Below are 25,212 nucleotides of genomic sequence, written 5' to 3'. Positions count from 1 at the left end.
ATGAGCCTCAGTTGTCCATACTTGAATATATGTTCTTTAAAACACAAATCTGACGTTAGAGAAAATCATGGTACAGCATGCATGGACACAGTCATACCAAAAACTTAAAGTAACATTACATTCGCTCAACTTTGTCCCACATCAAACAGAATCACATATAATTATGCCACCAGGGAGGAGGCCAAACAATGTGTAACCCTCGGTTAAAACTGTTTCTCACCCATGTTTATCAAGGTAGTCGGAACGTCTGCAAGGTTTTCATCTTATTTTTACCTCCGGTAACCCAGAGCCTCCTCACATAAAGCATGTCAAGTGTGAAGAACTGATGCCTCTCAAAATACTAAACCATGATAATGCACAAATCATACATCATGTCTTGTAAATGTCTACCATACTAAGCCTCTGCCACTTTTTTAGCAAACCATTCAAACCCCAGAAAGATTTGGTCAAATCCCTCTTGAAATGACACGTTGCCTGCATATTCCGTTTCACTCTTAAGTACTGTCACAGTACAGAAGCTAAAGCTTCTCTAACTGTCATTTCAATGTGACTTTAAAGGTAATCACAAACAACATATTGTGTCCTTTAGTTTGGAGGACTTGTTGCAGCCAGTAGTCTGTGCCTGTACCTCTTTCTATTGACTGATAGATGCTCGGAAGCTTTGAATGTCATACCTGTTATTCTAACTTGATACAGTTGATAAAATTGCGTTCATTAAGGTTACTAAGGAGACATTACATCAAACAAGATGAAGACAGACTGGAAATATTTGGACCACAGATTGTAGAATTTCTCCAGGTTATCCTCCTTTAGTTAAAGGTCCCATATTGTAAAAAGTAAGATTTTCATGTCTGTTATAGTTAAAAGCAGGTTTAAGTGCTATATAAATACTGTGAAAGTATTGAAACGTTCAATCCACAGAGAAATACACACAGCCCGTATTCAGAAATTGTGCGTTTGAAACAAGCCGTTAGGATTTCTGTCCATTTGTGATGTCACAAATATACAATATTTAGACCATTAAACGGGTTTTAAACGTAAACATTCTTAATGTGTCCCAGTTTATTTCCGGTTGCAGTATATGTAAATAATATCAGCTGACAGGAAGTAAACATGGACACAAACTGTTGCCTAGCAACGCAATTTTGTTGAAATGAGCTAAAACAGAGTGTTTCTTACAGAGGGTAAATACAGGTATATTCAGGCAGACAGTATGAGGAAAATAAAGTTTTTATTTTAACATTACAGCATGTAAACATGTTCTAGTAGAAAAACAAAATACAAGTATGAACCTGAAAATGAGCATGATATGGGACCTTTAATGTTTTATCATACTGTACATGCTCTTTACACCCATACATTTTTATAATACAGTTCTTCTCATTCGCTTTGACTCAATTCCAGAATGCAAATTATTTTTTTCAGAACAATGAGCTCAAATCTCTGAACAATTTGTTGTTTACAACAGATTCGAATTTCTCATTCATTCAAGCAAATTGCACATGTTTTGGCATATGTGCAAAATATTAAGTACAATTGCACATCTACATGCACAACAACCACTTACACACGTCTTGCTGATCAAAACTGATGAGTTGAATCTCAGTGAAACTGTCGTCCTCTTCAAAACTTCTAAACATTCCTTCGTCGTTTGACCCATCACATACAAAATGATCCATTCAATTATCAAAATCTGTCAGACATACATGTCCGTGTTGAAACATGTATATTCCATAAATATCTATGACATGGTGTTACGTACTGTGAGGAGGTACAGTTTGTTGTTTTTTACTGAGCTACTGTAAGTTTTTTTCATTGTTGAAGGGTTTGTTTTTTGGCATGGATGTCATTTTGTGGCAAATATTCAGTTCTCTATGACTTTACATGAAAGATCAAAAGTGAGTTTTCTATTTATAATACATGTAACATATTACTACACAAATATATTTACAGTATACAAATGTGCATATCCTTTTCTGTGTACTACAGTATTGTACAGTATTGACTTTTCTACAGTAAACGTTGACCTACTGTTGAAATGGGAATCTAAAAAGCTCTGTGCAATACACAACAGCATTCAGCTAGAAAAAAACTAGTAGTCAGTCAACAAAAAGTAGAACTATACAGAGATTAGTACAAAAGAAATATTTCCAGGGTTGACTATCATGGTAAAAAAAAACGTCTAACCATTTTGAACAGTGCAGCTCACAGGATGACTAAACAACTTTTCATTTTGATGCCACTGGCCAATTTACTGACCCAATAATGAGGTTTTGAAGCATGAATGAAATGTTCTGGGTGAGTTACTGCTTTTTGCAAACATGCAATACAGTTGTGATGTCCCATCAAACAGTTGTGACAATTGCATTTTAGAGAATGTTAAGACTGTTTTGAATAATGAGCCAAAGCGATTGAGGAAAACTGTAAATGGTGACACAATGGCCCTCAACAAAAAGCATTTGGATACACTGTCTCCTCGTTGTCTTGAGGAATTACATTAGTCGATCGACTTGACTTCATCCAATTTTGTCCCCGGCTACGGGCCCCTCCCATCAGATACAATCATAGTAGGTCTCCCTCAGAGACATCAAAGTGTTTATTCCCTCTAACCCTGAGCTTAAAAGTGATCTGTTTCCTCTTTTATCGTGTCAGTCCACATAAAGCCAATCTTATAACTTGACAGAGGGAGGCTCAAGGTCAAATTCAATCTACGGATTCTTATAAAATATTGACTTTTCAATCCAACAAACTACAGTAAGCTTCTCTTCATCCCTGTATTGCCTTCATTTTGTTTCTGTTTCTGTCCTCTCTCTCTCTCTCTCTCTCTCTCTCTCTCTCTCTCTCTCTCTCTCTCTCTCATGGGTTGCCTCTAAGCATCACAGCCTTCATTTCTGCATATATTTGAACCTAAGTACAGAGAATAGCTTTCTCATTAATGGTGTTTTGCAGTCTTATTTATTTTGCCATATTTGACTTGAGCTTCAGCATCACAGAACTGTTTAAGTCTCAACATTGAAGCGCATCTTGCAGAAGCTTTTAAACATTCCATTTCCACCATCTAATGAACTGTTTATTTGTTTTGCTCCATTCACAGCTAAAACTTTGTGGGAGGGAAAATCCCAGCAGCTTTTCTTGCAGGGTCCTATTTATTCTATTTATTTCATACAAAGGTTTTCACAGTTGGCGTAAAGCCAAGGAACCTTGCTGAAACTCAATCTACCAACAGTGAGAAGAGCTGTCTCCAAGTCGTGCAGCTTAGAAAGATAACAATGATTGAGTCCTAAAGGCAAGCAAGTTCTTACTGACTTGCCCCGCAGCTTTGAAGTGGTGCCTTTTTCCCTGAGCTCAGTCACAGGATGAGTTGAAGGGGGACGGAAGGTTGGCACACATCTGAAGACTTTCTATCTGCATGCTACTTGGCTTGTAGAATTAGATAGCTCTTCTTATCCTATGTGTGTGTGACCCTTATTTTTTTCTTTCTTCTCACTTTCCCATTAATTTTTCTTCTGATCTTTCGACCTATCTGTTTGTCCAGCCAGCAGTATACAGAGGCGTAGGCCCGCCAGGAGCTCAGGTGTCTCTGGAGCAGCAGGCCTACATGCTGCTGACGGAGCCAGAGAGGCAGACCATGGCCTACTACCTGCAGGAGTACCAGGACGGACACATAGGAGTGGAGCCACTGACCATGGCTCTGTTTGAGCTCTTTAACACACATGCAAAGGTACAGCAGCCTGCAGCACCGGCTGGGTGACTCTACAGCTGGTCTGTGTGGGGTCTAAAAAAGATCTATATGTTTGGAGCTTGTGAAATAATGTTCAGAAGTTACATTGTAAAAACAAGCTTAAATGTATCAGAATGTGGGAATATATAGCCTGATAATAAGACCAACTATACATAATAATGGTTTAAGCTGTAATGAATAGCTTTATTAATGGTTAATAAACATCAGTTATATCATCATCAGAATATTTAATTGATATATTATTATTGATTTAAAAAGAAAACATCAGATCAATTCAAAGTCATTATTCATTTACAGCCATTAAATTAGATGATCTGGGTCCAAAACAAATCACCATGAAACCTCCATAATAATATCAAAGATGTGAAAGAAATGGTTCCAGAGCTTAAAAAAACTCACATGAACACCTTTAAGCCTAGCTAACATACATTCATATGAGGCAATGTCTGCCATTAAGGCCATCCACTCTTTTATTGTATTTGCGGAGAGGTTGTGTTTTTCCAGTGGCACAAATCTCTCTATTTTTTCCCAAAATGCAGCAACGGGGGATTTCCAAATTGTATGTATGAATGTACTTCTCTGCTTAAAGTATTTCCACTCATTCTTATGATAGGTATAAGGTATTATGGGTTGCCAGGTTGTGGAAAACACTCCTTGGTGGATTGGTCATAACAAACACCAAGTTCGAGCCTAGGGCCTAGGCCAAAGATTGATGATCAATTTTGTAACCGTATCATCAGATCTGTGGCCATATTGGACACAGCAGAGCTGTCAAATGATCACCACCTGGTGGTGAGTTGGATCAGGTGGCGGGGAGGCTGCGGGACAGACCTGGGTGAAACTGGGGACCATCTTCCTGAAGCCCCTGTCCGTGAAGTCTTCAACTCCCACCTGCAGAAGATTGTTTTGTGCATCCGATTCACGGGGCAGGTTTGGGACAAGGAATCTGAGTGGGCCATGTTCACAACATGTTTTTAGGTTGGTCAAGCTGAAGAAGGAGGCCCTTCAGACTTGGTTGACCCAGGGGTCTCCTAAAGCAGCAGACGGGTAGCGGTTGCCCAGGAGGACTGCGGCGGTCACCAAAACCCAGGTGTGGAATGTTCAGCAGGGGGGGGAGAACTGCTGACCCAGACTGGGGAAATTGTCGAGCGGTGGTTGAAGCACTTTGACGAACTCCTGAACCCGACCAACACGTCCTCTGTGGAGGAGGTACAGTTTGAAATCTCTGTGGAAGACTTATCCATATCCCTGGCAGAAGTCACTGCGGTAGTCGAAAAGCTCCTCAGTGGCAAGGCACCAGGGGTGAATGAGATTCGCCCTGAGATGTTGAAGGCTCTGGATATTGTTGGGTTGTCTTGGCTTACACGCCTCTTCAGTGTTGCGTGGAGATTGGGAAGATCGGGGTGGTGGTTCCCATTTTTAAAAGAGGAGATCGGAGAGTGTGCTCCAAGCTGCTCAGCCTCCCCGGGAAAGTTTATTCCAGGTCGCCGAAAGAGGGCTCAGATCCAGGACGAGCAATACGTATTCCGTCCATGGAACAGATGAGTGGACCATCTCCTGAGGAGAGTCTTGGGGAAATATGGGGTACCGGGGTTGTTGGTACAAGCCATCCGGTCCTATGACCAAAGTGAGAGCTGTGTCCATATACTCGGCACAAAGTCAAGCACGTTTCTGTGGGTGTTGGACTCTGCCAGCGTTGTCTCTTGTCACAGATTCTGTTTTATGGGAGGAGAGTGTCCAGTTTGGAGACCTCAGAATTGTATTTCTGCTCTTTGCAGATGATGTGGTTCTGTTGGCTTCTTCAAACCATGACCCCCAGCACACACTGGGACAGTTTACAGCTGAGTGTGAAGCACAGGATGAAAGTCAGTACCTCCAAATCTGAGGCTATGGTTTCTTTGCGGGAAAATGGTGGATTGCCCCCTCTGGATTGGGAGTGAGTTGCTGCACCAAGCGAAGGAGTCTAGGTCTGAGTTCTTGTTCATGAGATGGACAACCGGTTTGGTGCGGCATCACCAGTGATGCAGGCGTTGTACCGGACCGTTGTGGTGAAGAAGGAGGGCAAAGCTCTATCCATCTATGTTCCGACCCTCACCTATGGTCATGAAACACTAATTCCTAAAGGACCAGGCAACAAACCATGTGGCTTCATTAAAGAGTTGTGAAATCAAGTCAGTTTAAACCAGATGGAACCTTAACTTTCCCTTTTATTAGATATGTTTGTACAGAACTTAAGGGAAGAAAGAAATTCAGTCAAGATCTTTAAACCTCAGAACTAAGGTGCATTACTTACGATTTCAGGGATGAGGCCATTGTAACCAACTGGTACAAAAAAACAACAAGAAAGGCTTTATCACGATTACTGTATAATATTTGGCAATTTTAAAAAGGAAATTATGATCCATTTTCTTTTTGTGTAAAAGAGTTATTTGGTTTCCAATTCACTCTTAACCTTGTATTTTGTAGAAGAGGTGAAAAGTATGCAGCAATGTAATTCCTTTTCATGTCAGAATCTTGATTACCTCCAACAAGGCTGAAGGCCTAGGAAGGAGGTTATGTTTTCACCGGCGTTGGTTTGTTGGTTTGTCCGTTTGGAGGATAACTCCAAAAGTCCTGAAGTCATAAAACCTGCCTTGGTGGAGGTCTGCACTCTCCGAGTGCACTTCTAGTTAAGCAAATATTTTCTTCTTTAAATGGCAAACAAGTTCATCTTCTTTTCTGTTGACATAGTTTTCAGTTGGTTTACTTACATTTAAGACCCAAGACTAACCTTGCTCTTTGCAAATTACATTGTGTGGGTTTATTCAACCTAGAGCACAATGTGTAGGATTTGAATAATTTGAAAGATGCTGTAATCACATATTAATCCTACAAATAGTAACTTTAAAACAGCCTTGCCTGACCCCAGCAACTCTCTGCTCTTTCCCTCATGCATGCATCTTTTCTCAGATTTGTTTTCTCTTCTCCTTTTCCTCCAGTTGTCCATGTTGTCTGATGTGAGGAGTCTGGTGGCTCACCAGGACCTGGAGTTCTACGACAGGCTAGTGTTGCACCATGAGAGGGGGGCCCACCAGGCCTGGCATGGAGGCCTGGGGGTGCTGCATCCACAGGGCCACTGCAACCACTCGGCGCCCGTGATCCATGATGTAGGACACACCATCCCTGCTACGGTAGATCACTTATCTACTATACCAATTGTCCATCCAATTGTGTGGTATAAGCCTTCTATTTTCTTGCCGTGCTCCATTTTGCCACTTTAACGTGACCTTATTCAATGATGTATAATAAATAAGTCATAATAGAGCAAAATAAGCACTGACAAAGCAAATCTCATACTGGAATTTTAAACTATGTAAAGGTTATTTTGCACTAATGACCACCAGTGGCACCTTCATGTTACATAGCTGCTTTGGCAAGCATAACAAAATCATACAACAAAAAATACTGATGTAAAATGATTTGGTGAAAATAGTTGCTCATTGAATACTCACTCACAAATTAACAAAGTTGTTAAATGAGGGCTTTCTCAATCTGTTTTGCAATTCAAAGTCCACATTTAATCCAAATGCCTGGAAGTTTTCTTGCTCAGCCTGTTTTATTGGGGATAGCTGACTTGTGAGTTTGGTGTAGACAAGTATCCCAGCATGCATTTTGCAAATACCAGTTATACTGTATATTATCATTTTTGTCCTACAACTGTTACTGTGTCACCAAATACAATTTTGATAGGCAAGAAATTAACTATTTAAATTGTTGTTGTTGAATATTTTGTCCAGATATCAAAAAACAACGGCCACTTGAAAATGTACTCAGACGTTTCAGAAATGTGAGGACCTGCTGTGTGAGCAGTCGTTTCCATAGATTTTTAAACACAAGATATAATAACTTTTGGAAGATAAACTTTGGTCTCAAGAGTTGAATTTGAATATTCGTTGCTGTCAAACTGGTTTGTCTGAAGATAAAGTTATTTTTCATTGGGCAACTACTCTTGTATAATAACGCTGCCTAGATTTTGGCTTTTACTGTACTGACAGATCTCACCACACATCAATAAAGTGGATATATTAGGGCTGTCAATGCGATAATAACGTGTTAACGCAAATTTGTTTTATTGCCACTAATTTCTTTAACGCATTAACGCAACTTGCGATTCTTAGGTTGTATTGGGCTCAGTTTTAAAGCTAGATTGGTACCCGGCCATTGCTACCAACCATGTCATACTAGCTTGTCGGGAAGAAGTCTAAATGACGTTCCAAAGTTACGCTACATTTTTTCCTATTTTTCAATAGGAAAAACTAGCATTGCCATTTTCAAAGGGATCCCTTGACCTCTGACCTCAAGATATGTGAGGGAAATGGAAATTGGTTCTATGGGTACCCACAAGTCTCCCCCTTTACAGATATTCCCACTTTAAGATAATCACATTTTCATTAATATACTGTATATATTCATAAGTAAACATTTTACTTTTATAAAACTTTTTTAGGGTAGTGACTGGCTTAGTACAGATAAATCAATTTAGAGAGCTCGTATGTTTTAAAAGAAATATTGATACTAGATGCCAGTGTATCAAAAATGTCTGAGGAAACATTGTGATTATTATTATATACCTTTTTGATTTTTCTCCACCACATAATTTGCAGTAGGTGTTCATATGATCAAAACAGACAGTCTTATACATGGTCATGATGGATAACTGAGGAATAGGGAATGACATGAGCACAGTGACTCTGTTCTATTCTCATTATGTTTCAGCCTCGCTCTTATCTTGCACTGCATTATTTTAAATCTATTCAGAGGATCCACATAGATCACTGAAACTGTGTGTGTGTGCGTGTGTGTGTGCGACTGCACATATCATTTTTCCCCTGTCCCTCAGTCTCAGCCTTCTGACATCAGTCTTTGACACAGAGCAGCTCGTCTTTGTGGCAGTTCAGCGACTATGTAGTATTGATGTTTCACTGTGGCCTACATCAATCCACAGAGACCTCATTGTGCCAGGGTACAGTCTGCTTCTGATCTACTTCCTCCAGCAGTCTGGCCCCTAGAAGACACAACACTGCAACTTAATTGGACAACACTGTTTGGTTTTAGTTTGAACATAGCATGGATTATTTCTCTCTGCTTCATGATTCCAACCCACTCCCTGACCGAACTCTCCGTGCCCAGAGCCAGGTGCTTTTTGGGTGCATATGTCTTGTCAGGGTTAGTTGTTTGGTGGTGCTATTAAAAGCTTGCCGCAGCACACCATATTTCTGTGTAATTGCCTGGGCTGACACGTTCATTATTGTGGTTGTGAAATTACAACCCCTGATAAAAAGCCAATTGTATTTAATTGACAGTCACTTAGTCACTCAGTGAGAAACAGTAAGATTCATTGTAGCAACACCATAAAGTGACACACTATTGTCATAGATAGATATTTCTATGCAGATTGGCTGCAAAATAGTCATTTAGAATAGCCAATAGCTGCCAAGGAAAGAAGGAAGGGGTATTTGGAGATGTGCATGAAGAGTTAGAGCCCTTCATACTAAAGCTTAAAAGCTTATTATGTCAGTGATAACTAAATAGATAGAAGACAGGCAAAATGACCCTGCTGGATAATAGTTTATAGTGCAGGGTTTTAAATGTTGAAATAAAATCCATTATCCATTTGTTTTAGGTTTTGATATCAATCTGCAGCTTCCCAGTGGTGTTCCTTAGTTTTCAAATCCAAACATTCAAATTTTGGTTTACTTATGCTTTAGTGTCAAAATGCAATTTCCCAAGCCCTTCAAAAAACGTTTTCTCATGTGACCTGACATTCTGCATGATGACGTTGCTACATATACATGTATATATCCTTATCCATAGTCAGTGTATTACCTACAATAACTCAGAAGGCAGTCGGCACGCTCACAGTTTGAAGACGCAGAGAGGAGTACCATACCGACACGGAAGCTAAGCAATGAACTGCTGCAGACGCCACGTTAGTTTGGATCCGAAAGTCACACACAAACAAACCGATCGAGGCAGCAATGAACCAGCAACTCCTGTGTTCTGTGAAGTTAAATGAGTCAGGTTGCTTCGAAGAAAGCGAAAAAACGGATCCAGTTCCCCGTCGGAAAGCGCTGTCTCACAGCGAAGTAAAGCGGTGAAAATATTCTAAATATAGCTTTCGACCGCCATCTACAGTGGGTAATACACTGACTATGGATAAGTACCTCATACAACGGCTGTGGCAGGAGGGGGTTGTCAACTAATCGGAAGATCGGCAGTTCGATCCCCTGCTCTTACAGTCCACATGTCGAAGTGTCCTTGGGCAAGATACTGTGTGTGTGTAGGATCATTAGATCAGATCAGTTTGGCACCTGTTTGGCAGCCTCTGCCATCAGTGTATGAATGTGTGAATGCTGACATGTAGTGTACAGCACTTTGAGTGGATCGGAAGGCTAGAAAGGCGCTATATAAATGCAAGTCCATTTACCATTTTACAACCCCACATCAGAAAATCGCAACTATCCTTTTCAGCGTTGAGTCACCTAGTGCTAGCGTTCACATTATTCATAACCTTATTGATAAGCTTGCTGCTGTAACCTACGTCACTGCTTTTTTGCAAACGACTGAGTGGGCGTTTCCATTTGAAAGTGAACCTTTCAAGGTCCCATATTATAAAACGTGACATTTTCATGTCTTTTATATTATCAAGCAGGTTTAAGTGCTATATAAATACTGTGAAAGTATCGCAACGCTTAATCCACAGAGAAATACACACAGCCCGTATTCAGTAACTGAGCTTTTGAAACAAGCCGTCAGGATTTCTGTCCATTTGTGATGTCACATATCTACAATATTTAGACCATTTCAAAGTTTTAAACGTAAACATTCTAAATGTGTCTCAGTTTATTTCCTGTTGCAGTGTATGTGAATGACATCAGCTGACAGGAAGTAAACATGAACCCAAGCTGTTGCCTAGCAATGCAATTCTGTTGCAATTCCATTGAAATGCACTAAAACGGAGCGTTTCAGACAGAGGGTAAATACAGGTATATTCAAGCAGACAGTATGAGGAAAATAAAGGTGTTTTTTAAACATTAAAGCATGTAAACATGTTCTAGTAGAAACACAGAATACAAGTATGAACCTGAAAATGGGCACGATATGTCCCCTTTAAGTAAATTGCTCTGTGAAATGAAGAGCAGTAAAGGTCCAAACAGATTTCCAGAGCTATGTTTTCTTTACTGAAGACTTTTTTTGGGGTTAATTTATAGTGGATGAAATAGTGAAATTATGATATTCCTCATCTTGCTTAAAGGACTCCTGCTCCCTGAAGCCCACTTTTGAAACCACTACTCTGTAGGAAGGAAAGGATAGAGCCTCCAGCCTCACATGCCCCAAAATGATTCAGCTGTTACAGAAAAAAAAAACTGTTTATCACTTTGTTCTTTCTAAACTTTCTTGGACTCATTATGTTACCATGTGGGGCAAATCCCATCCATCTGGCATCTGCTATTAAGTAGGCTAAAGTAAACCATACTAAGTTTTTCTAACAGATTTAGCCCTGCAGTACTACAATGCTTCATACTGTTTCTTTCAGACTGACGGATCTGTTGGTGGCTGGACAGAAAAAGACCAGGAGGGAAACACTAATGCCTTACAAAACATTGCACTGGTATGTGTCATTCGTTGTGTTATCTGCCATAAAAAGATAGATATGCAGGGATAACTGTGTTGTCTGTAAATGGGTTTCCATGTTTGTCCATCTTTAAAGCCCCCCTCCAGTGTTTTTTGACATTTTTATGATATATCATATTTATTGGAGTCATTTCCTGACACAGTTGATTAGCCACACTGGTTGCCAATTTTATTTTTGACAAATAACTTAATTTTCAAAGTGAAAAAAAGGTTATTGGTAAAATGGGAATATGAGGTATGACTTTAGTGGAAGCTGCAAGTCATCCTCCAAGTTTGTGCAGGCGCACTCATGCTCGCTTGAGTCTGAGCAGCTGCAAACCGATAAATCTGTTTATCTGTCTGTCAGTTTGTCTTTGTAGTTGGTTAGCTAGTTAGCTGTAGCTAGCCCAACTGGTTGCATTAGCTAACTGAGGGTTCTCATTTTATTTGTATTTTCCTCCCCCTTACGTCCAGCCCCGTCTGTCTCTCACCGGCCCTCTCTGTGTGCCTCTCACATGAGAATGACCTACGTGTGTCTTCCAGGACTGTGCTCACTGGCCAATTAGGCTCAGAGAGAGGAGCTGCACCCTTCATCTGGGACTCATGTATACTAATGCCTTATTTTCATTGACAGGATGAAAGGCAGGCTTCAGGTGAATCTCCTCCATTCTTCAGGGCCGCCCCCCTTCAGGCTCAGAACAGGCCATCCAAGGAGATGGAGGTCAGCCGGAAGCCTCCAGCCCGGCGGGGGCAGCCCGGCTCCAGCCTGCTCTTCACCGGCCCCACCCGGCTCCTCCAGGACTGCCTCCACAAGTCGCTCAAATCCCTCCCCACCAACCACCAGCCTTCACCAGCCTCGGCCCACCACACCTGCACTGGTGCCAGCCACCACACTTCCCTCAATGCGCTCCATCACACCTGCCAGAGTTCCCTTCAACACACTGACTCTGAACACCACAACCACCCCCACTTTGCTCATCACTTCCACCACCACGCTGCCCACCACAGCCGGCCCAGTTCAGGACACCACACCTGCCCAGGCTTCCTGCAACATCGGGACTCCTCCAACTCTATGAAACTAGAGGCATCTGTCAAGCTCGCTTCCAGATCCAGCTCCTATGAGAAGTCCTCTTACTTGTCAAAGTCTGCGTCCTCTTCCAAAGCGCCATCTCCCATGCCGTCCCCTCATCCATCACCCCGTCCCTCGCCCCGTCCCTCCCCCTGCCCCTCCCCCTGCCCCTCTCTCATAACACCTGCTGCTCCACCTTGTAGTCCTGACCGGCCCTGCTCACCTGCCCTCACCCAGAGACTCATCATAACAGACATGAACCGGTTGTCTGCAGACTCCAGACCACAGCAAAGAGGTACACAAGTCTGTGTCTGTGTGTGTGTGTGTGTGTGTGTGTGACTGTGTGTGTTGTCTCTCTGTGCATAAATAAATCTCATGTATGCCTCAACATTAAATACATTTATTGGGCATAATTATAATTTGTCACCAATACCCATAACAACATTGCCTTAATTGTGATTAAATGAAGTAACATATCTCTGGTGGTATGAAATAAAAAAGCCATCTGGCTGCTGAGTTCTTCATTTACTGCTGGTGTAAATTCTCAAAAGAAAAGTCACATATTCAAAGTCTAAAATTATAAAGATATTAGAATTTAAAGTCTAGACCCTAATAAAGGCCCTAAAAACATGTGGGATGCTCACATAATAAATTCTGCCTATACATATATATATATATATATATAAATTTATATATATAACATTCTAGTTATTTAGTTAGACTACACAGTGACAGGTTGAATGGTAAGATCACATAAAGTTTTGAATGAAATAAGTACAAATACAATAGGAAATAAAATAGAGAGATAAATAGAGAGCTAAACAGTACACTACAAGATGTTTCTGAAAACATCTGAGGAGAGAAATAGACATTACAGTAACAGAATATTGATTCATATTTGATCAGCGCTGCCTGGTTTGACCATTTGGTCGGAATTCACGAGTGATTGACAGCTGCCTCGGTTGAATGAACAGCCAATAGGAACGCTTTCTCTGAAATGACCTGTGATTGGCCAAAGTCAACCGTCTTTTTTAAAACCTGAAAACAGAGTCATGAGGAGAAAACATTCTGCCTACTGCGGGTTTAACAATAAATATCATCAACAGCCACAAGAGCAGATCCTCAAACAGTGGAAAACCCAAGCTAACACGGGGAGAACATATAAAGTCCACACAGAAGGACCCCAAGCCGGGTTTGAACCTGCGACCCTTTTGCTGTGAGGCGGCAGTGCTAACCGCTGTATCACCATGCCGTCCACGATGTAAATTATCACACTACAATATGACATAATCATATTGAAATGTGATTAAATATATGTTCAGAGGGGACATGAGATATGCCTGTCTCTAAAATAAACTGTACTGTATAAAACTAAACTGCTGTATGTATATTAACATTAAAATGTCTCTTCCAGGGGCCACCCTGTCCCAGCTGTCAGACAGTGGCCAGACTCTGAGTGAGGACAGCGGGGTGGATATAGCCGAGGCAGGAGGCCTCAGTAAGGACGGCAGCCCTCGACCCAGCAAGAACCAGAAGGGCCATCTGGAACAGCCAGGGACCCATGGAGCTCCTCCAGGGAGGAGACAAGTGAGGGCTTCACACTGTCATAAATAACCACTCCAACAATTAGTCATTAGATTCACCGTCGCTCGTAGTTTATTCTTACCAAGTTCAGATTGTCTTCTCCCAATGTGTCTTACTGTGTAAACCCAATTACTCATCAGTTTGTGACTTCAGCTCTCTGGAACACTTCTTCTGTTGCTTTCATTCAGTCCACTCATCCAATCAAACGATCAGATGAAGAGACAAACATGAAGTACACTCTCTCAACTCATTTGCATACAAAGAGAAGATTGTGTCGTGGAAAATCAGTCACATCAAAGTAACACAAAGACGTCAAGAATTTGACAATAGTTTAAATATATTCAATTCATTATCAAATTGTAATAAGATTTTTAGTTTTTAATAGAGCAGGGTCTACTGTTGTAATTTAGAAACCTAAATTGTCCTGTTGGCCACCAAAGTACTACAGTACTACAGTACTACAGTCATGTAAAATAAAATGGGAATTTATAAAATAAATTGAACTGGAACAAAAAGCAAATTGAGAAAAAATAAAAAATTGCTTCCAATGCAAATGAGTTTCCATGAGTGATTATATCTGGGATAATCTTGATCCAATTACAGCATGCAAGCTGCAATAAAAAATTAAGAGAAGAAGTTGGTACAAACTCAAAACGATTAATTTAGATTATAAAACAGATGCATGGTACAGATGTTTAAGTTACTTGGCCCCACATTTCATGCACAAACAATTGCACAGTAAACCTGCAAGTAAGAAGCCTCACTGTGTGGGTGCTCTCATTTCTGAACCCAGCACTGTTTATCCACAATATAGAACTCTGCATAATTTGAAAATAATTTTTGGCAAGTTATAATTATTAATATATATATAATATAATATTAATTGAATTATAGTAATAATAAGATGACCAGGTTATGACAATGACATGACAATTAGTGTGTATTTGTTGTTGGGACACAGACTGAGTAATTCAGTCCAACTGTATTATACAGTGTTTTTTTGTGGTGGATTAGCCTCTTTCTTCCTACTCTTTCCTCCCTCAGCCACTTCTCTCCTTCTCTCTGCTGCACATCATCATTTTAGTGCATAAACACTGATGTCTTGCAAAAGTGTGTCATCATTTTACACCTGTAGCATACGCCATGCAGGCAAAGGTGCTAATCCGGGTAGCAAATAGGATCAAATTGCTGCTTTCCTGAAGAGTTGGCATGCATCAAGACACAGCTGGTGTTGGATTTTACCCTCTTAGCCTCAGACTCTCCCTCTCCAGCATCAATGACTCTCTTCCTTGTATTAATAAAATCCCCTCTACCCTCTCATTTCTCACCTGCCCACCAGATGTCCCCCCAGTGTTGCTACCTTTCCCAGTCACCTGACCTTCTACACCCATCTGTGCACCTTCTCCTTATTTTATAATTAGCCACTTAGTATATATCATACTAGCTCCTTTTTACTACTTTTTACTCCAGAGAGCCGGGGAGGACAGAGAACAGGTGGGCGGTCGAGTGTCAGCTCCGCGCAAAACAGCGGAACAAAAACACCGACACATCTCCGACAGTATGATAATAATGCACCTTGCGGCCCAGTCTACATACAGTAGAGCACAGAGGCCGTTTCCTGGCTGACAAGCGCCCGTGTCTGCCTGTTTATTCACCTGAGGGGCGCGGTGATCCCGCGGAGCCCAGCTGGACATCATATGAGTAGGCGGTCCTTAATGTGGCCCAGGACGCATTCGCATACACAGTGCTAAAAGAATGTGGTCATATATGGCCCAGACCACCTCTGAATGTGGTCTGAAAGATCCAATCTCAATGCGTCTTCAATGCGTCTTGAGTGTGTTCACACCTGTACTTAACGCTGTCCACTTGTGATCGGATCACTGAGGACGCATGTTAACACCAGGTGGGAACAAGGCCTATGTTTTTATGTGTATAATACATTGCCCGCTACGATGCCTTGAGGATCCAATCGCTTGCGTTCTATAAAAAAAATGAATTGTGGCAAACTTTGCTTTGAACCATGTTCAGACGCTGCTGTCGCTGGGCCAAACAAAAGCTAAAGTCAGCTCACTTCAACATTCAGTTAATCTGGATTAATAGAGGTTACTGTGTCTTAGTTTTAACAGCAACATTTCAAGTAACCGCAGCTGAAGACAAACAAAGGCTTACATCAGTTTGCATCACTTGCTGAGTATCAAAAGGGGTGGCTAAGCAGAATCCTGCATCACAATTAGGTTTCACTGTTGGCCAAACAAGTTTGCACAAGATTTCATTTAACCACTTCTGAATGGCCACACTCAAAGGCAGGGCGAAAAAGCCTTCTGTCATCACAAGGGGTGAGGCGCAATGAATTGTACAAATGAGGATAACAGCACACACTTTTGGACAGTTTTTAACTCAAAGGCTTTCATGGTGTTGCACTCAATTGTACAAGGTGACAGAAATAGTTGTGTGAGGAATGAAGCTCAAACCTTTCCTACATCTACATCTACACACTGACCAATCATTGTGTGAAGTGGGCTTGCATGGAGGTAACTCCCCAATTCCGACATCAGAATTTTGCCAAAAGGTGACGAGTTTGCAGGTCTGATCTACATCTACATCATTTTGCAAAGGTGACAATATAAGGTTCAACCTTGCTCTCAATTGTTTCTCAATTCTGACCCCTCTTCACTTTGTGTTCCAGCAGACTGGCTCACCGGTCCCAGTGCCCACTGCTACCTTGGTACGAGTGGTGAAAAATGCCAACACCCTTGGTATCGCTATAGAGGGAGGAGCCAACACACGCCAACCTTTGCCGCGCATAGTCACCATTCAGGTGAGGCAGTGATACAAGAGTGTTTGGCTGATTTATGGTTCGAAGCCACTGTTTTGTGCCAATGTTCAGAGTCTTGTCTTTAAAAACTAGCCTTTATGAATTGAAAAGAAAATTATGCAGAGAAAATATCCACTCCAGTGCATTAACATTTCCCTTTCTGCTTCAATAGAAAATCTGTCTTCATTCACCATCTGATTATTTGCCTGCATTTGTTTTGCACAGACAACATTCTAAAGCAATCTGCAAATATAAATCCTCCTCTTGATATTTCTTTCTGACACCTTTCATATTCTGTTAAGTCCAACAGTGTACAAAAAACCCAATTTCTATAACAGAAGTGATTTATACCATTTTATGAGCAGGACATCCTTGAGGAGTTTTCATGTCTGTGGAGTGATTTCCATAACAATGGCTCCTTTCACCCGTCTCTGTGAATCTCAGGACAGTGGATGACTTTGAACTTCAGTGATGACCCTCACAGTCATTTAGCAGCTTGTCAAACACACTGTCCTTTATAATCAGCGTGACATTGCACATGCACATTTAGCCAATTATATTCCTGTGATATCAAGGGGCTGTAATCTAATAACGCTCACTTGGCTCCGTTCTTAAAGGTTGCACACAGTCATTGGAATCATTGTTGGTGTTGAACAGAGGACGCTGGTCCATAGAGGCAGAGGAGGTTGCTCCTCCTCTTATTTTTGAGAGGCAAGAGGGGAGATCAAAATATTAAAAACAGTAATTGGTTGAAATAAACTATTAACAAATCTCAGTATCATTTATGAAATATTTTGTCTCTTCTTTGGAGAAATAAAACATTATTGAAATTCTGATTAAAATGCTTCAACAGCGATACGTGCAGGGCAGACAAGAAAGTGGTGGTGGTGGGGTGAGAGAAGGACAGGGTCCTACTGTCCACCCTTGAGGTGGAACCTCCTCTATCAATTCAATGTGTTCTTTTTTTTCATGCTAATCGGTGATTGGCCAAAACACGTGAAATGACCACTGTGGCTGACAAAAGTCAACATTAAGTAATATTATTATTAGGAATAAATTTGCCTCCTGAGTGAACTGTGCATTGCTGACTAGGGTAGGCCTACGCTACTGTATTTTAACATCGGTCATAATGGTGGTACTTGGAGAGCCAAATATTTTCTGAGGTGGTACGTGATGTAAAAGGTTTGAGAACCACTTAACTAGCACAATTCTGGCCAGAAAGTGTAACTTTGGGCGCCCCAGTTCTCCCCAGGGACTGAGAGCATCGCCTCTATGCGACTGGGAGTCGCTGGGAGCAGATCTCTGATAGTTGTTTGTGCTTATTCACTGAACAGAAGCTCAAAGAAGCTGGATGGCTCTCTGGGTGGCGTCCTGGAAAAGACACAGACCGGGTACTCTATAGTTCTGCTGGGGGACTTCAACGCTCACGTGAGCAATGATAGAGAAACACCATGTTCGAGCATAGGGCGGTTCCCTAAGTGCTGGAGGTCACTGAAAATGATGGATTGCACCCTCCGGGTTGGGAATGAGTCACTGCCCCAAGCAAGGGAGTTCAAGTATCTTGAGGTCTTGTTCACGAGTGAGGGTAAAATGGAGCGTGAGATGGACAGGTGGTTTGGTGCGGCGTCAGCAGTGATGTGGGCTGGAGAGATTATATATCTCGTCTGGCCAGGGAACGCCTCAGGGTACCAGGAAGAGCTGGAAAACGTTCCTAGGGAGAAGGACTTGTGCATTACTCAGCTCTGGAAGAGAATGGATAGATGGACAGATGAGGGAAAGTGGAAACAAGTGAGCAGGTGGAAAAGTCTGTGGGCATCTAGTGGACTGGTTGAGAAAAGCAATGAATGGGTTTGGGGAAGTGGGAATGTGGCCGGAGGGAGGGGTAAAGAGGCAGAATGTGACACCTTTGGAGACACAAAAGGCTTTATACAATGTTTTTCACATATGCAGAAGTGCTCCCCAACACCTGTAAACAGACGTTGATGGGTAAAACCGATGGAGACAGAGAAAGTCTTTGCATATAGTCAATCAAATCACTTCATTTTAAACTTATTTGCATATAGCCAAGAAAGTGGCACAGTAAAGTATCTAATGCTAAATGTATGGTGCTAGAAGTTTGTGTGAAGTAGTGGGCTAGTAGTAGGGCTAGCTGGTGAACTAACTATACTACTGTAGCTAGCAAGCTAACCGCTAACAGATTAGCCAGTGTGCAAGAGTCATAGTCGGTCATAATACGTTAGCTCAATGCAATAGCTGTCAGTCAGCACATTAAACTGCTTAAAAGCTCCTAATGTTGGCATCAGTCAGTTTAGATGCAACATGTTGTGGTTCTTGTTCTTTAACACAACTGCTAACACGGCTGTCTGCTCTAGGCTTGTAAGCTACAGTTAAAGCTTCAGTAGGCAACAAATGTTTTGGCCTCATTGGGCAAAAACATTCCACATAACCTTTCAGCATATTGTAATTCAAGTGTTCTGAGAGATAACTAGACTTCTGCACCTCCTCATGGCTCTGTTTTCAGGCTTTAAAAAATCTAGCCCGTGACGGGAGACTTTGACCAATCACAGGTCATTTCATTGAGATCGTGCTTATTGGCTGTGCTGGTGGGCGGTGCTTGGTATTTCCTCAAAAGATCTCAACATGGCTGCCGGGCCACAAACATTCTCATTTTACAGCTAAACCGTGCACTACAAGATGATTCTGAAAACATCTGAGGAGAGAAATAGGCATTACAGTAACAGAATATTGATTCATATCTGATCAGCGCTGCCTAGTTTGACTGATCGGAGTTGGTGAGTGATTGACAGCCGGCTCTCATAGACGGAAGCTGAACGGCAGACTCCAGATCAGCTCTTACTGCTTGTTTTCCTCCGGTCTGTGAAATCTTGCAGATGCCATTAGGAGCACCGGAGGACACAGAGGCACATGATTTTTTTCAGATTACCTGTCTCATGCACTACTGTCAGGATATAGCGATCGTTTTATAAAAATATCTTTTTTTAATCATATTAGCTCCATTTCTACCTACTGCAGCTTTAACAGTGTAGGTTTGTTTACAGTGTGTCTCTGTGCCCCTCTTGGCTCAGCTGTCAATCAAACACATATGCTGGCCCACCCACTCAGTGGCTTCACCCATAAAGTGGGGAAGCCAATTTGTTCTTATTTTGAGTGAATATGACAACAATAAACACAACACAGAAAATATGTATGCTTACTTAACAACCTTGTTTATGGTGTGCAGTCAGGCCTGGTTTTGCTTTGCTATAGTCTCACATAGCCTAAAAAATATATCATTAAAACATTCTGGCTCCACACATTATCATTCTGCTTTTGGGGGAAAAAAACGCTCTAGCTTCTTTGTATTTCTTTAAACCAATCACAATCATCTTGGGCGGCGCTAAGCGTAGGATGAGGTGACGGTGCCCTTGCAAAGGAAGGGAGGAGAATGCTGACTGAAAAAGGCGGCCAATGACAGGCTTATACCCACAGTCTACTACATCTAGTGATTTAGACTAGCTTGGCTGGAACAGCTGGTCAGTTCTGTCTACATCCTCAGCGTTGATAGGTAGATTGATGCTTGACTAAAAAGTGTCAGTGTCTAGCTGGCAGTAGAAAACAATGGCTGTGTTTGGAAATCAAATATGTTTGGCATCAAAATTTGCTACAGTTTTCCTGCACATGTACACACATTCTTCTGACAAATAACTCATCAAATCTCAGATATCTGTCTATCCTTAAGAGCTGACCAGTCTTTTTCTTCCTGTCATTCCTTTGAAATATGTCAGAAATGTCAAGTATTAGCGTAACTGAACTGTTGTAATAAACTCAATGCTGATGTTGCCTATTGGGGTGCTTGAAACCCTTTAATGTGTCGGGGATTTACAAGAGGAGCTGCTGGTTATGACCTCAGCCTTGTCTTGTGGGAGGTCCTGCATTGAAGCAGCTCAGGGTTAATACCTTGCTCATAGGCATATTAGTGATGGTTGTAGAAGCAGCTGTAAGTGTGTCTGATTCATTACCCTACTCAGGTTCTTGGCCGGTCGTCAGAATTCAAATTCATTGTGATTGGCCTGTATGCCCTGCAGTGATGCTTTCAGCTGCTCCTTTGTTATTGAATGTCACAGCAAATAAACATAGCGCTAAATTCAATCAGGCAGTTTTGGCAGTTGTCCTGTTTGTCCCTGAGTGGGGGAAGGATCAATGAATGGATGGATTGATTAACCCATGTGGTTTTGTTAGGCTGCATATTAGAAAAAGAACAAACAAACACACAGAGACACACACACAAAGACTCGACTGACAGATGACTCATCTCAGTGATTGACTCAGATCTTTCACTTTCTTCAGTAGCTGACTAACATTTCTAAATGTCAAGTATGAAAGCAGCTCACTAGCTGAACTAGTTGACTTTCTAAATGCATCTGAAGCACAGGAATTCAAATAATGTAATTTTCAAGTAGGAACTAGAAAGGATTGGGATTTGTGAATATTGGAAATTTCAGTATTTTAAGGCTGTATTTATTGATTTGTTTTGGCTAATTGGTGGCAGTGAAACAAGCTGAAAACACAACACTGACATATTATCACCGTATAAAGTTTTAATGTGTTAGCAAACAAATGCCTATTTATACATCCAGCACAGAGCAACATTAACATTCATTTGGAGTTGTGTTTGTGTCCACCTGATGAATATAAGTCCAACATTCACTCTCTTTTAACTCTGGTTTGGTCTCCACCAACTCCTGAGTAAAATATCTGGCACTATCTGGTAATGAGTAGTGAATATTGAATTGCTTTTTCGCTGAAAACAAGGTTGATAATTGTGAAATTTGTGGGGTAGTGAAACCAAATTTGTTTGCTCATAGAAAACAAAGGAAAATTCCCACACAAGGCAATAGTTCTCAATGGCTGTTTTTATGGGACTGTGGATCTTTCAGATCAATTTAAGGAGTGTCTATGGTTTGCATGTAAGTTTGTCATGCACTGTGGGATTCGCATTAGTCTGATCTTGGTCTTGACTCGGTCTCGCCCAGCCTTGGTGTTGGTCTTGACTTGGTCTCAGCACCTAAAAGTCTTGGTCTTGTCTCGGTCTCAATACACTCTGGTCTTGGTCATGACTTGGTCTCGGTTTAGGTGGTTTTGACTACAACACTGTTATCGACAGCTTCGCTTCACACTTTGTTTGATAAAGAAAAATCCACCTGAAACCATTTCAGTAAATTTCCATAACTCTATGAAAGTGCAAAAGAATGTAAATCACATAATACAGAGAAGGGACTTTATCCATCTATCCTCACTGCATTCTGACAGCAATACTACCGTCAGGAATGTGCGTCGCGATGCTCTCCAAGGTGCTGGATATGGACATGATCATGTTCTGTTTCACGCAATTTATTTCTGAGAATTATGACTATATGGAATAGCCAGCCTCCATTCAGAAGTGGACTCTTGTTCAAGTAGGCTACACATATTTATACTTTCAAGGGCCTATGATGACTTCTGATTTTGCACTTTTTATCAAAGGATTTTATAAAGGTTTCATGATTGGTATATGAGCATGTATGACACAGGCTATGCCTCTTTGATATGACCATTTTTATTGTAATAATAATAAATATGCTTTGTGAATATCTAAATCTTACTGACTAGTTTTCTTAATAGCTGTATACTTTTCAAATTATTTGAAATGAAAGCCTTACGTCGGGCTCATTTATAGCTCAGTCTAATCAGCACTGCGGTGCGACGGGGGAAGTAGTCCAATCCACAAGCCCCTCACCCCCCCACGTTTACTGCACCCTTTCCCAGTAAATAGCTCCATATAGCTCTGCCTAATTTACAGTACCTTGGCCTAATTTAACAATATTGGCTGTAAAAAATACCCAAATCATACTTCTAAAGCAAAAAATTTAAAATAAATTATAAATGTCCAAGAACAAAAGGGAAGAATTATATATTTCCCGAGAAGTAATAATTTTAAAATCATTTGGAAAACCCTCAACCCTAGTTTGTATCAAACTGTAGGAAAGTTGCCTTGTACTGTAAATATAACAGCAAACACACTGGCTTTCTACTGACTCATCACTCATCTGTCATTGAATGGAGCTCTCTTCCTAAATATATCAAATTACCGTTTGCCTTCCCCCCCTCCCTTCCCTTCATGTCCCCGTTGACAGAAAGGAGGCTCGGCTCATAACTGTGGTCAGCTGAAGGTGGGTCAGGTCATCCTGGAGGTCAATGGCATTTCCCTGAGAGGTCGGGAACACAAGGATGCTGCCCAGATCATTGCCGAAGCCTTCAAGACCAAAGAGAAGGACCACATTGACTTCCTGGTTTTTGAGCCAGGACTCTAGTATGAGGACTTTGCACGAAGAAGAAAGACACTGTTTCACTGCTTTGAGGGAACCGTATCAGCTCCACATGATGTTGTCCAATAATCATGGCCCTCATTTTAATTTCAGGGAAAGGATTGTTGGAAAGACATTTGTTTATTGCACTCTACAAAGATTTGCACAATTCAAATTTAGTAAAGGATACTACATTAATAATTGCCATAACAGTCATATGTGAATTAAATGCTTTTTGCTTCTGTTTCATTAGTTTTCAAACCCTGAATGTTATTGTATGTTTCACCAGGAGGACTGGAATAGCACTGATAGTGTGGTTGTCACACCAAATTATATTAAAAACAGCCAATTATATTACAGTCAGTAAAGTCAGTCTTCAAGTGTCTTGTATTTCTTGTTCTTGAGACAATATCTGGGGAGGAAGAGCTGCTCTGGAGGCAGACATGGCTCTTAAAGGATAAACTGTGTTTCCCCAGTTTAAATACTGTGATCTCTGAACATGGAGACAGACAGGGCAACAAACTCGACGAGACACATTGAAAACAATGAGTTTAGCCTGATTAGCTACTACTTCATTTGGAGGTAACACCTAAAGTGAGCACACCCAAAACAACGATAGAAATCAGTCCTTGCACTGGAAACAGTTGTGCACACTACTGACATTCTGGGTATGTTCACTGTAAGTTTTACCTCCAAATAAATTGGTAGATAATCTAGCTGAACTGTTTTGTTTTTTTATGGTTATGGTTTCATGTTTCTTGACCTGTCACACTATGTCACCATATTTTGATATGTCAGCAATTAATTTGGTGTAAATGTTATCATAAAATGATTGATGAAGCCAAAGTTGTCATAAAACAGAATTTTTTTGAAACAAATTTGACCTCAACTGGCAGAGGGAATTAGAACAAAATGACCCATTATTCAGCCTTAAAATAAGAGTTTATTCAGAGGATTCAATTGATGCCTTTGATTCTTTATTCGACTACTAACTTATCAGCTAATTAAACAAAAAAAACATCAGACAGATCTATACATTAGCAGCTCCTTAACATTGACCAAACTGGTGCTTTTCTCTTCAGAGCATATACATGTTTAATCATCATAATAAGTTTCAATTTGTCCATTTTGTAACATCTCTTCAGTATTTTAGCAAGATTGCCATATGCACTTCAATAGCTACAACACTAACGTTAAAGGTGTGATAGTTTGTATATAGTGTAGATTGAAATGACTACATAACTTTTTATACTATCAAATAGTTTACAGTAGAATGTAATATTCCCTAAGATTAGAATACTACTTCAAATCACTCATATTTCCATGTCCTGTCTTCCTCAAATAGCTTGAAGTGCAGGATGTTGCCATGTTCTATGTGAAACCACGTTCAAACACCTACATGGTGGAGGTCAATGGAGGTCCTCTATGGATGAGCATATCCTGCGCTCTGTGGGATGCTGATGAGGACTGAGACTCAGTAATGAATCAGTGAGGTGCTTATGCACTGTACAGGAAACACTGATCAGATTGAAGTATCCTGTCATAATTAATTAGGTGTTAGGAAGTCAGGCCCTCATTCAGATTTATGCAGAAGACATGAACGACTCAGAAAGCCATACTATCCACTGTCTTAACAGATCTGGTATATATATATATATATATATAGATATAGATAAAGATAAAGATATATATATATATATATATATATATATATATATATATACAACTGTTGGGTGCCCATTGTGGTCATATAAAAATTAAACTGACTAGCCAGTTTATTAGGTCTCCCTGACTAAAACTAATGCAGCTTACTGTAATATAACAACCCTGCAGTAAATCCTACCTTTATTTTTTTTCCAGTGTTAATTTCCAATTGTGGACCCTTGGCCAGGTCAATCTATTCATTAAAATAGCAATGAAGCAGACAACATGTAAAATAAGCAAGTTACATTGTAGAAAATGTTCAATGTAGTCAATACAAAACAAAACATGATATGCAGATAAT

At 40.8% G+C, this 25,212-nt stretch overlaps 1 protein-coding gene across 2 annotated transcripts in view; it reads left to right on the top strand.

The window, feature by feature from the left end:
- LOC141768774 (whirlin-like) overlaps positions 1-23,670 on the top strand; it is a 111,015-nt gene extending 87,345 nt beyond the window's left edge. The window contains exons 6-12 of one of the 2 annotated variants that reach the window (XM_074637122.1): positions 3,536-3,721; positions 6,721-6,912; positions 11,319-11,393; positions 12,030-12,759; positions 13,879-14,051; positions 16,735-16,866; positions 23,037-23,670. In XM_074637122.1, the coding sequence (XP_074493223.1) occupies positions 3,536-3,721; positions 6,721-6,912; positions 11,319-11,393; positions 12,030-12,759; positions 13,879-14,051; positions 16,735-16,866; positions 23,037-23,213 (1,665 nt within the window). In that variant the 3' untranslated portion in view covers positions 23,214-23,670. The remainder of the gene's footprint in view (positions 1-3,535; positions 3,722-6,720; positions 6,913-11,318; positions 11,394-12,029; positions 12,760-13,878; positions 14,052-16,734; positions 16,867-23,036) is intronic. The other variant, XM_074637123.1, reaches the window with a different exon arrangement.
- The last annotated feature ends 1,542 nt before the right edge of the window (positions 23,671-25,212 follow it).

Source organism: Sebastes fasciatus, chromosome 6, assembly GCF_043250625.1.
Source record: "Sebastes fasciatus isolate fSebFas1 chromosome 6, fSebFas1.pri, whole genome shotgun sequence".
Lineage (NCBI taxonomy): Eukaryota > Metazoa > Chordata > Actinopteri > Perciformes > Sebastidae > Sebastes > Sebastes fasciatus.
Note: the sequence above shows the minus strand (reverse complement) of the source record. Positions and strands in the feature narration are given on the sequence as shown.